Here is a 12,811-nt window from a genome sequence, read left to right as displayed (position 1 = left end):
ATTTTAGGGTAGGAGAAAGAAGAGGAGACATTTAGTCCATGAACACTGACATTGACTAGCTCACTTTCATAAAATGTTTATGAAGTTGGAATTGTTTCTATATCATCAAAATCACATTGTATTAGAGTTGTAAGTAGTCTTAGAGGTTACTAAGTTCAAGTCCCTTTCTTTAAAAGTTAGAAAGTTGGGGACCAAAGACGTCACGATGTTTGTACAAGGTTACCAAGGGACATATAGTAGAGCCAGAAATAGACCATGTGTCCTAACTCCCAAGACAGGATTTTTTTTCCTTGATGCCAAAATAGACCCTAGCACTCGCCTAAGCGCAGTGCCCACCTTCTGTCACAGGTGGTAGTGTGGCTGCGCAGGGTGACACTCTGCAGGCCGCTAAGGCTTTCCTCTGCAGCAAACAGAGGGTCGGGAGCTCCCACCTCATTGTCTGGCTTACCTGCATTTGTTTTTACAAGGTCACCCTCCATCTGGTAACCATGACTTGTAGAATAGTAGCACCAGGGCACACTTATGGTCCCCTGAGGTCTCCAGCAGCACCCACGCTGATCACATGTGGCCTGAAATAAGAGATTAGTCAAATAATTCCATTTACTTGTAGAACATTATCATTTATAAATATATTTTGAGCTTGTGGTATCACTGACCTCATTTTATAATGCTACTTAGAGAAATTGGGCTGTATCCCAGTCAATGCACAGCTTGTACTGAAAACTATTTTTTCTGCCCAATGTCCTACCCTGTTATTGTTATTTTATAATGATTTAGGGACCGCAATGCAGTCCCATATCTGCCATCACAATAAAACTGGTAACTTTATTTAAATATCCTAAACTACAATATAGTTATATCACCAGTAACTCAAAACTAAACGTGCAGCTTCATTTATATTGGTTCGAGGGTTTGTTTGTTTTTTTAAAGAAAAGGACTTGGCTTTATTCAGAAGCTTTGAAATCAAATCAGGTTTGACTTCTAAATATGTCTATCATGTGTGTGTTACATATATGTGATAGATACATACATATGTACATAGAGTCTCTCAACTTCCCAAAGCAGAAAGTAATTGTTCCTTGAAACCCAAGGAGACTCTAATATTCAGTTAAGAAAAGTGCCCACTAGGGGCGCCTGGGTGGCACAGCGGTTAAGCGTCTGCCTTCGGCTCAGGGCGTGATCCCGGCGTTAAGGGATCGAGTCCCACATCAGGCTCTTCAGCTATGAGCCTGCTTCTTCCTCTCCCACTCCCCCTGCTTGTGTTCCCTCTCTTGCTGGCTGTCTCTATCTCTGTCAAATAAATAAATAAAATCTTAAAAAAAAAAAAAAAGAAAGAAAAGAAAAGTGCCCACTTTATACCACCATTAAACGACAGAATCGAGTGGACACTAAAATGAATACAATCCCTTTCTCACATCAACTAATTTATTTTGGAGGAGCAACAGGTTAACTACAAAAAACTACAAAGAAACCTCTTCCTTTTGAATGTGGACTAGACCTAGTGACTTGTAACAAACAGAATAAAGCAAAACTAATGGGATGTTGCTTCAGTTACAGAAAGATTACACCTCCTGTCTTGCTTGCTCTCTTTCCCTTGCTGTACTGGAGCACATGGCAAGGGACTAAGGGAAGTCTCTGGCCAGTGGCCTTCCGGAACTGAGACTCTCATCCAGCAATCCTGGAGGATCTCGGTCCTGCTGACAGAGCCTGAAAGGGATCATGCACGGTCCCAGCAGACACCTCAAACGCAGTTTTTTAGAAGACTTTGAGCCAAAAGCATCCAGCTATATCAAAGCCAGATTGGTGACCATAAAAACGTCAGACAATAATGTTTGTTGTGTTAAGCCGTGAAGTTTTGGGATAATCTGTCACAAAGCAATAAATAACGACTACATCCTGCCACATATTTTCCAGATGAAGAACCTGACACGGGCAGAAGTTCACAAAGGTGAAGTGACCTGCCGAAGGTTACTCAGTTAGCTCTTGGGAAGGCAAGCACCAAAAGTTAGTTCTCTTGCTATCCATTGTATTTTTTCTATACTCTGGGTAGTTTCTGTTAAGCACATTTTCAGGAGGACATGGCCATGCTTTGCAAATGATAAGACCAAAAAAAATGGCTTAGGTATATGAACAATTGGATCTAATCACATGCTTATTTTTACGTGAATACTAATTTAAGGATGGGCAAACCGTGTCCATCTGCGGACGACGTGGCTGGGGAATCAGGCTACACTGTGAACTCCACTTCAATCAGCAGGTTTTGGTTTTCTTCCTTTCAAAGCCCACCTGGATGAAACCTCAGTACGTGAGGCAACCAGAAAGGTGCTGAAAGGGGTGTTAAACAGAATGGCTTCTGCATGCTGCCCAGAGCTTCAGAATTTCTTCATTGAACTGGAAGAGGCAAAGATCAAAGAGCGGCCAAGGCAGCCAGAAAAGTGAATGGTCTCTGCTGGCCAACTTGAAAATACCAGTTCCTGCAGTGGCCCGAAGCAGTCACGAGGAGTGGAAAGAGAAGTATGGTGCACATGAACAGGAGAGTAAAAAGGTTGTGAGACATAGGAAAATCGTCGGAGAGAAATGCTGTACAAAATGATGATGTGAATAGGACTGAAGGCTCATAAAGAGAAGAATCAGACCCAAGACACAAATGTCCCTTTAAGTTCATGTGAGAATTTAAATTTAAGAGTAATTGCTGAAATAATACAGCATGTTTCACTTCCAATACAGTATTAAAAACTCGGGGAAAAAATCCTCAATGCAAAACAATAAGGAAAGAAGACAAGGATCTGGGGATGGGGTGAGGGACGGGTAGGGAGTAGCACCTAACGAAACAGAACAAATGGAAAACACAAAACGAGACCTCGGAAAAAAATGTATCATGTCAATTATCACATGTCATCTGCCAGTACTTTCAAGGTCACTATTCTAAAATGGTGGGAAGCACAGAGTTTAGCATAGCTCCTGGCTCACGCTTGGCAGGCATTTGCTCAATAGATTTACCTGAGCACGCTGCCTCATTTCACCGACAAAGATCTGATAGTCTGCAAGGAAACAAGACTCAGTGATCAAGTCACAGAGTTCTCCAGGAGCAAAGCCAGGACTCAGACCTGGTACTGGGGCTCCCCTAACACGCTGCTGGCCGAGGGCTACACTGTCAGTTTAAGGCACAGAACATAAGCTTAAGTCTGTATGCAGGACCTGACAGCTCACTGCTCTTCCTAGCACCATATAATGGCTCTTCACTAACGCTGTGTAAACACAGAGCAATTTTGAAGGTGGGGACTCATAATGATCTTCGCAAAATGCAGTTTGCTTGCTGATATTCATAAAACTTGACCCATGAAACACTTATTGATGAGAAAGTGGAATTTGCAAAGATATATCACAAGCCAATAAGTAAATAATAGATAGATAATTATCGAGTATGTCTGCTATATAATATGACAACATTTCTGAATAAGAAATATGGTAACTTCTCGAATATCATCATAAAGATTACCATTAGTACTACTGTTATCCACAGAAAGGACTTGCTGTAAACTGCTCTCAGCTTACCCATTCTACAAGTTAGTTAGGACATGCAGGCTTATGTTAAGCATGTAAACCTGCTCTCCCTTATTTACATAATACATCCTTTTTTTATTATTATTATGTTCAGTTAGCCAACACACAATACATTCTAATTCTGACAATCAGTGAGTTTAAAATTACTGTCTACCAGCTCTTTCCTGAGCTGGGTATCTGGAATTGACTAAATCTTTCTGCTTCCAGCCATCAGTGCGATCTTTCAATGCTGGGATTGTGGGTAGAAGGCCTCACGAAGAAATAGAAAGTGATGCACCCTTTCAGAATGGATAGGTTTGGATAAGTATAGAGAGCGGTCTCTAAAATCTGCAGGGGGAATGGTCTATGTGCAGCTTGAGAGGCACAAAGGTTAAATAGGGTCTAAGATGACAGACTGAGTATTTGAACTCGACCCAGTAAACAGTAATGAAGTCTGTAAGTCGTCAAGCTGCATAGCAGTATGGTGAAAGTCGGCTGTCCAAGAGAGCAGTTTCAATCCTGTGTGTAATGGTACAGGCCGGGGAGACACAGAACTCAGAAGAGGCCCTGGGAGTCTGTGCGAGTAAGCCACGTGTGAGGTGGGGAAGGGCCAGCGTGACCACTGTGAGAAGGGAAATGAAGTGCTTATTCTGGGAAACATTGTTAAGGAAAATGTTTAAAATACATGAAATAGTAGCCAAAGGGCTTGAAGGGAAGAGCCAGGCAAGAGTTCCGCTGTTTCTGCCACTGAGACGAGAAGCGAAACAGAAGTACGAACAGAATCTGCTGGTGGAGGAGGGAAAGCAGATTTGATGAGGAGAGATGCGTTCAGGTGAGGTGATCGTGGGACACTGAAGTGAGATGCCCTGCAACCAGCTGCAAGCCCAGAGCTAAAAATAAGGGCTAGAGATTTTGATAAGTGAGTCATTCTTTTTTTTCCTGAGACTCGTGGCAGGGACACTTGGAGCTCTCCCAAGATGTCTCCCAAGAGTATTCCATATGGCCTGATCGATTTATGATTCCCTCCCATTACTGGGAGTTATCTACAACAAAGAATTATCTGAAGGGGAAGTTATACTGTTGGTTCTTTATAAATAACCCTGCAGGAGAGAAAGAGATAGGAGTAATAAAACGGTATGGCGATGGCCTCAACACTGGAACATTGCACTAGCCTGGTATCATATTCATAATTTCCTCCCACTCCCCTACTCCACACAGCCATGTACCTCCCTTTAACATGTACGTTATATAAATACATCATGATCCAGAGACTTGGCCTCTCCACAACAGTCTGGGGCAGCATATAGCACCCAGGATACTTAAAACATGCACCAAAATGCCCAAGATATACCTTCTATGAAGAAACAGGCCATCGGAAGTACTACCAGAGCATTTCTCACTGGCTGAGCTAAGGAGGAGCAGGCTAATGAACAAATGCCAAGGTCATAGATTAATTCAGTTGGTATAACGTATAAAAAAAAAAAAAAGACAAAGTTCATTTATTGAACTATAAACTTTTTTTTTTTTTAAAGATTTTATTTATTTATTTGACCGCGAGAGAGACAGCCAGTGAGAGAGGGAACACAAGCAGGGGGAGTGGGAGAGGAAGAAGCAGGCTCATAGCAGAAGAGCCTGACGTGGGGCTCGATCCCAGATCGCCGGGATCACGCCCTGAGCCGAAGGCAGATGCTTAACCGCTGTGCCACCCAGGCGCCCCTATTGAACTATAATCTTGATGTCACAGAATTTATGAAAGGTCTTACGATAAAACCCCAAAGAAACAATATTGAGGCAGTAATGACATCTGAAGTTCAATAGTCAATATCAAGATGGGGTGTTGTAGGAGAGTGAACAGACTTAGGATGCATTAGTCTTCTAGCCGGGCTTCCAAGCAACGAGGTTCCTGGCACACTGACGGGCCAAGTGAATGGGTGTGGATCAACGTGCCGCAAGCCCAGTGTGCCAAACATCCTGCTTAGGTTCAGCATATCTAGACCACAACTTCCCTTTCCTTTCGACAAATGGTCCTCTCTCATCAAGCTCTAATTTACCTTACCGTCTCAGGCATTATCTCCTCTCTGGCACCCACCCTATATCTTGGCCATATGGGACCATTTGGTATGTCATGGGTGTGCCCCACAATTTCCTCATCCATCACTTTGTTTACAGACCTCTTCTATTTTGAATTCACCTTCCATTCCTCCCATCTGTGTCAAAATCCTCCTTATCTTTAATTCCATATGGCCACCTTCTCTTTGACAATCATTATCTTCCACTCTGTGGTCCCCATCATATTTCTTTTATATCTTAGGACTTTTTGTTTCAGATGCCAGTTACTTTTTTACTTGGCTTATGTCCTCTACAAGAATTTATGAGAAGAAAAATATTTAGTTTAATTGAACCTATCACCCCAAATGCTGAACTTTGACATTTGGCCCCATACCGGAGTGCTCTGTTTTTTCTTTCTCCCTGGTATCTTCTTTTTCCTTTATCCCTGTTTTGATGTTCTCTTTTCTTTGTTTCTCAGTACATGATTCCATTCAGCTTTAAATGGCTGCTCCTAGCTGCTACGTATCACATCAGAAACCAGCCTCCCCTACCTGACTTCCAAGGTCTTCCAAAATTTAAATCCACCTTTTCTGTTCAGTCTTGTTTCTTCCTACTCCCAGCAGGCAATTCTCTTCACTATTCTAAGAGAAGGTCAAGTTCATTTCAGTCAGGGTAAGAAGCCAGATAAAGGGGATTGAACACTACAATAGTCTTGGTAAGGTAAGTTGGTCTAACTGGAATTATTTCCGACCTTAGCAGACTTATGGTCCAGGCCGCTGCCCTTCGGTGCCACAACAGCTGGTCAGGGCACTGCGTTTCCTGCCCAGGAGATTTCCTGATCCTTAACTATCCATCAGATTGGATCTCTCTCTTGCCTTCAACACAGCATCTGGACTTCCTGATTAGGTTTATCCCATCACTCTGCTCCAACCTTAGGCATCTTCTATATGCCAAGCTACTTATCTGGCTCTGGTTCCCTTCTCTGCCTCAACTTCCCACTCCCCCCAACCTCGGTCCATCACATCTTACGGCTGATTTCATCTGTTCTCTCTTGACTGCATTGGTTCTCATTGACTCAGCATCTACACCCAGTCAGTCAACACCAAAGGCTCAAGCTATAACTATTCCCACTTTCCACAGTTCCCCTCTCTATGACTTGGACTGAATTATGTCCTCGGAAAAGACACGTTGAAGTCCTAATCCTTATACCTCAGATTGTGATCTTATTTGGAAATAGGACTGTTGCAGAAGTAATTAGTTAAGAGGAGGTCATACTGGAGTAGGGTAAGCCTTTAATCCAATATGCCAAGTATCCTTGCTTATTCAAATGGGAAATGTGAACACAGACACACACACAGGGAGAGGCCATGTGAAGACAGAGACAGAAACTGGAGTGATGCAGCTACAAGCCAAGGAATGCCAAGGATTGGCGGCTACCACCAGAGGCTAGGAGAGAAGCATGAACGGCTTCTTCCTGAGAGCCCTCAAAAGGAAGCAACCCTGCCAACATCTTGATTTGGGATTTGTAGCTCCAGAAGCGCGAGAGAAAAAAACAGAAAAAAAAATGTCTTTTGGTGTTAGGACCTTCAGGCAAACCAAAACAGCAACTCTCAAGAACATCAGAGATTATTTCAGCCAACTAACGATAGGATGGCTAGAGAGATAAATGTGAACGTGCTACGTGCCCAGGTATCGCGTGCAGCAAGCGTCCTATCTGTGTCGGGCACAGATCTGTCATTTCATATCAGTGGACTTCATTCAGAAGGCTGTATTTTGTTTTCATTCATTCTCAGTGTAACAGGTGATCTGATATAGTGTGTGTAATGAACTTTACAATCTTAATATTCAGCTGGACTTCAGCTGATGATGAAGAAATACTGCAGTAGAGTAAATGCCCAAATGTCTGTGCTATTTTTAATCTGGTATTTATTATCTTCTTCCTTCCAAAACATGGCTCTTAAAACTTTGTCCTTATTTTAAATAATGTTTTATGCATTTGTATTACTTTTCATTGTCGATTCTAGATAGCCTTTGGGAATCATGAAAGGAGAAAGAGAGACAGAGAAAAGGCAAGAAACAGAGGCAATAACAGATAAAAGATAAATCTATTTTTAGTAGAAGTAAGTCCCAAGTCTTGCATGGGACATTCTTATGCTAAAAACATATTCATGATTTATCTGAAATTCATATTTAATTTAATCTGTCAACCCAAGGGAATTTTCTCACTCTTCCTCTCCCAAAGCTGCACTGTCACACAAGCATGGATACAGGATTCATTTGCCGGAGCCACCAATTGTTGCAATGCAAACAGTTCTCCAGGAGTTACAAACAGAAAACAAACAAACTAAACAACAGAAATTAACAACAACAAAAGCTATCCAATAGCGTAAGCTCTTAAATGAAAACAAGATCCGTAATTCAAACCTTTGTTGGTGGCTGGTCAGGGATGCAGTTTATCCGTTCCACTTCATTTACTACTGGGCACGCAGACGAATCAGGGGTGGTACTTGTCCCAGGATCTGGGATAATCCCAAAAACAAACATAAAATAACCATCACACAGATCTAATATCACAAGCATTTAACATGATTGTCACAGTTCTCAACACCTCCAAGTACATGAACTCCACTACTGGTTGGGCATAACCCGATGCCCTTGAAATGTACACATTCACTTTAGAAAGCCTCGTTTAGTTCTTGCCGACTGTATTTACCCCTGTGTATACTGCATCATCTCCTTCTACCACCAACACTCTTCCCTTTGAGATGGTTCATATAAGACCAAGGAGTTTGGCTCCACCATTAGATCAAAGGTCACCGAGGTAAGAACCAAAGCTACCTTCTCTGGTCCAGGGGGTCGGCAAACTATAGCCCATGGGCCAAATCAGGTCACAGCTTGCTTTTAAATAAAGGATTGCTGGAACATGGCCACATCCCCTTTTTAATGGATTATCTACAGCGGCTTTTGTGCTACAACAGCAAAATAAATTACTTATGACAGAGACTGTATGGCCAAATCTGAAGTATTAAGTACCTGGTCCTTTACAGAAAAGTTTGCAGACTGCTCTGGTCCTTACTTTCACCCCCAGTAGGTTCACCATATGTCTGCACACAGAACATGTGCAGTGTATGTTTTCTTGGATGTTACCACCCTAATCTTAGTAACCTCAATTCCAATTGTTCCATCAACAGGCATTCCCTCAACAAGGAACACTTCTGAGTGATGACATTCTGTAAATATAAAGTCTCATATGACAAAAATGTAAAGGAAGGCCACCAGTCTAAAAATTGGCAGTTAGGATCTGCCGAAGGGCCTTGATTCAGATTTTTAAATCCGTCAAACAAAAAACACGTTTATTGCATTTTAAAATAAGGAATGAGATTTCTTTAAGTCACTCTGCAATAAGGTAGTAAGGACATTAAGACAGAATAATGGGGCTTTTAATTAGTTTTCATTTCTATTCCAATTCAAAAGTGGTGGATTAAAGAGCTTCAGATTTGTGCCACATTCTGCATAAGGGTTTTAGTTCTATCTTCAAAATCATGGAATTTTAAGAGTTAACAATCTTTGAGATTATTTGATCTAACTCCCCACGAAAGTAGAAATTGTCAGGGCTGGGACAGAGGGAGTGGGAGCAGAGAAGTCTTCTTCTAGCCACGGACTGACACTTCATTGCTTGGTTCATCGAAACTGTTCCTAGATGAACCAGATAAGAAATCAGGGATAACTCAGCACAATCCAACCCCTCTTTCAGAATAAGTTCAATAACTGTTTAATTAAATAATTCAAGTAGCTGTTACTTTTTAAAGAATTAGAATTTGGGCCTAAAATACTTTGATTACATACTTATTCGATTGGCTTGCATAGAAGGGGTAATTGGTTAACAAAGGTTAATAATAGTGTTAATGAAATGAGAATTATTCAGTTCAACTCAGCAAATTTATTTCAAGGACCAGTTGTGGAATCCTGCACTGTGCTAACTGGGAAATAAAAGTAGCGGCTTCGGCTTACAGTGACTGCCTAGTGAGCTGTCACAGTTCCAGTCAGGGGCTCATCAACACACAGGTAACTCCCCCATCCCCCATACACACACACACACTCACAACAGTGGACAGGAGAGCATCATGTCCCTGCCATTTATGAGGTTACTGCTCTGGTAAGAGCAACACATGGAGGGGGAACGCCAGAGTTCCTTGTTACCTTTTGATTCCAAAGAATCTTTAGCTGAAAGCACAAACAGAGGAATAGTGATGATAAACACCATAAGCAGAAGAACACTGAGCATAATCTCCAAAGTCGTGAAATCTTTCACCTTCGCTCTTGCCATCTGCAAAAAAGAAAACAATTTTATATTTGAGATTTATTTAATTCATAGCTAGTAATTTTCTAATGGACAAGCTCAAATGTCACGTAAGTAAAATGAGTAACGAACAATTCTTCATGTACATACCCATCAGCTAGATTAAAAAATTACCAACTCATGGCCAATCTCATTTTTTTCTTTATTCTACTTACTTCTCTCCCTAACCTTGGATTATTTTGAAGCAAATCTTGGATATCTTTTCATCTAAAAATATCTAAGTATTGGAGCAATCGGCTGGCTCAGTTGGTAGAGCATGTGACTCTTGATCTTGGGGTTGTGAGTTTGAGCCCCATGATGTAGATATAGAGATTCCTTTATTCTTTTTATCTAAATTCAGTTAGTCAACATATAGTACATCATTAGCTTCAGATGTAGTGTTCAATAATTTATCAGTTGCATAGAACACCCAGCGCTCATCACACCATGTGCCCTCCTTAGTGCCCATCCCCCAGTTACCCCATCCCCCCACCCATCTCCCCTCCAGCAACCCTCAGTTTGTTTCCTAGAGTTAAGAGTCTCTCATGGTTTTTCTCCCTCTCTGATGACTTCCCACTCAGTTTTCCCTCCGTACCCCTATGACCCTCTGCGCTGTTTCTTACATTCTACACATGGGTGAAACCACATGATAATTATCTTTCTCTGATTGACTTATTTTGCTCAGCATAATACCCTCCAGTTCCATCCACGTTGATGTAAATGGTAGGTATTCATCCTTTCTGATGGTCGAGTAATATTCCATTGTATATATGTACCACATCTTTCACTTTAAAAATTTTTTAAATATTTAAGTATTAAAAAAGTAAACTTTATGAAAGCCAAAGCATTGTTAGAACAACAAAAGTATTTTTAAAATTATTCCTTAATCATCAAATATCTAGTCAATGTTGAAATTTCTCTCATTGCCTGATAAATATTTTATAATTTATTCTACTTTCATCAGGATGCAAGCAAGATTTACATATTGTAATTGGTTTGTGTCTGTTAAGCTTTTTTTGTTTTTGTTTAGAGAGAAAGAAAGAGAGAGAGAGCCCAGGGTTGGAGGAGGGGCAGAGGAGAGAGAGAATCTTAAACAGGCTCCATGCCCAGTGTGGAGCCCAACAGGGGGCTCAATCTCACGACCCTGAGATCATGACCAGAGCCAAAACCAAGAGTTAGATGTTTAACTGACTGAGCCACCCAGGCACCCTGTTAAGCTTTTTTTAATCAATAGGTTTGTTCTGTAGATCTCCCCATAATCTGGATTTTGTCAATTGCATCTGTGGATATACTTACATGTTTCTCTGCCCTTATGTTTCCTGTAAATTTCACTATCAGACCTAGAGTTTTGACAGATGAGGGTTTGATATTTTAGCAAGGATGTTGTATAGCTGGTATACCGTCTTCCAGCAGGAGACAAAAGAAATCTAGCAGATTCTCCCTTTTTCATGTTAATAGCCATTGGTGAGCATTTCTTAGCCCCATTATTCTATTAGCTTGACAGTGATACTGTAATTCTACCATTCTTTATATACTGGATGAACTATTACTATGGAGAGAAATTTCCCCTCATCTATTATTTGGATGATAAAGGTACAGTTCATATAGGAGAGGTAGGATAGACGTTTGACTCTATTTTCTGAGTTTCAAAATAAGGAGTTGTTGCCTTAGCATCCTCCAAAGAGGACCAGTGAGAATATCTCTGTGAAGTTACGGATTTAAACACATCTTACCTGCACTAATCCATTGACATTATTGTTGTTGTTGTTATTATTATTATTACTATTATTATTATTATTATTAATGCTCATTTTGCCTCATCTGTACCCAGTGGGAGTCTCTTCAACTTGGTTCCTGGTAGTCTTTTGATAGTTTCCTTGCTCTCTGTTATAACATGATAACGTAGGCTCATTTTGCACATTTCCTGCCCTCAGTCTCAAATCAAACATCTCTAAGGAGGCTTTGTTTTTTCAGTGGGAACAATATTTAGAAACCACAGTTTCCATGAGATCTGGTGAATTCTACAACTAAAGGTACCTAATGGATCATCCTGACCAACTGCCTATCTTTGGAGTCCCAGGGAGAATTGTCAATTAAAAAAAAAAAAAAACAGAAATAACACATGTACCTATGTTAGAATTGCTAAAAATCCTAGCTGGGGATTAAAATATTTTGCCAAGAAGTTTAAATCAGATGTTCAGCACTCTCCTGTTGTCTCAACCTAAGTGAATCCGAATCTCTGGGGTTAAGGCTTAGATATCTGATTTTTTTTAACTCCACAGATAATTCTGATATGCAGCTATGTTTTGGAAACAGTGACCTATTATAGGCTTATAAATTGTAATAAACACATTTTATTAAGCAAAAACATATTAAGAAATGGTATCCAGGAAGTTAAAAAAAAGAAATGGAACCAATAATCAGGCCCCTTCATTTTATGCATAAGTAAAGTAAGGTACAGTAGGCCAAGTGCCTTGCTCAGAGTCACACAGTCAAGGACTAGAACCAAATTTCCCAACAAGTTGAATATAGTTCTCTTCAGCTACTATATCTATCCTGGTAACTTGTGGCGGGCCCCTCATGGATAGAATATGCTTGAGCCTACCACAACCTTGGTCTTCAACAACTTGCCTCAACCTATTCCTGTCCTCTTCTTCCAATCAGTTCCTGATCTCCATCAGATTTGAGTCAATGTATTGCATTCCAGATCCGTGTGATCTCCAACCAGTGCTTCCTGCCAAATACACCACACACTGGGATCAACCATGAAGCTGGTCCTGTTGGGGTGCTAAATGCAGACAGTATTTTAAGTCAAAATTTGTGTCTTAAAGATTCATAGAATTCAAACCCTAAAAACATTATCCTTTATATTCAGAGGTC

The 12,811-nt window shown here is 40.8% G+C and overlaps 1 protein-coding gene across 2 annotated transcripts in view; it reads right to left on the bottom strand.

The window, feature by feature from the left end:
- The window catches only part of MGAM (maltase-glucoamylase), a 257,231-nt gene that overhangs the window by 161,152 nt on the left and 83,268 nt on the right, over positions 1–12,811 (bottom strand). For both annotated transcript variants that reach the window (XM_057304088.1, XM_044388790.3), the window contains 3 exons: positions 9,793–9,919; positions 8,017–8,111; positions 449–569 (listed from right to left, as the gene is read on the bottom strand). In XM_057304088.1, coding sequence (XP_057160071.1) covers positions 449–569; positions 8,017–8,111; positions 9,793–9,919 — 343 coding nt within the window. The remainder of the gene's footprint in view (positions 1–448; positions 570–8,016; positions 8,112–9,792; positions 9,920–12,811) is intronic.

The sequence above is a fragment of the Ursus arctos genome, unplaced genomic scaffold, assembly GCF_023065955.2.
Source record: "Ursus arctos isolate Adak ecotype North America unplaced genomic scaffold, UrsArc2.0 scaffold_3, whole genome shotgun sequence".
NCBI lineage: Eukaryota > Metazoa > Chordata > Mammalia > Carnivora > Ursidae > Ursus > Ursus arctos.
This window is presented reverse-complemented; position numbering and strand designations above follow the sequence as displayed.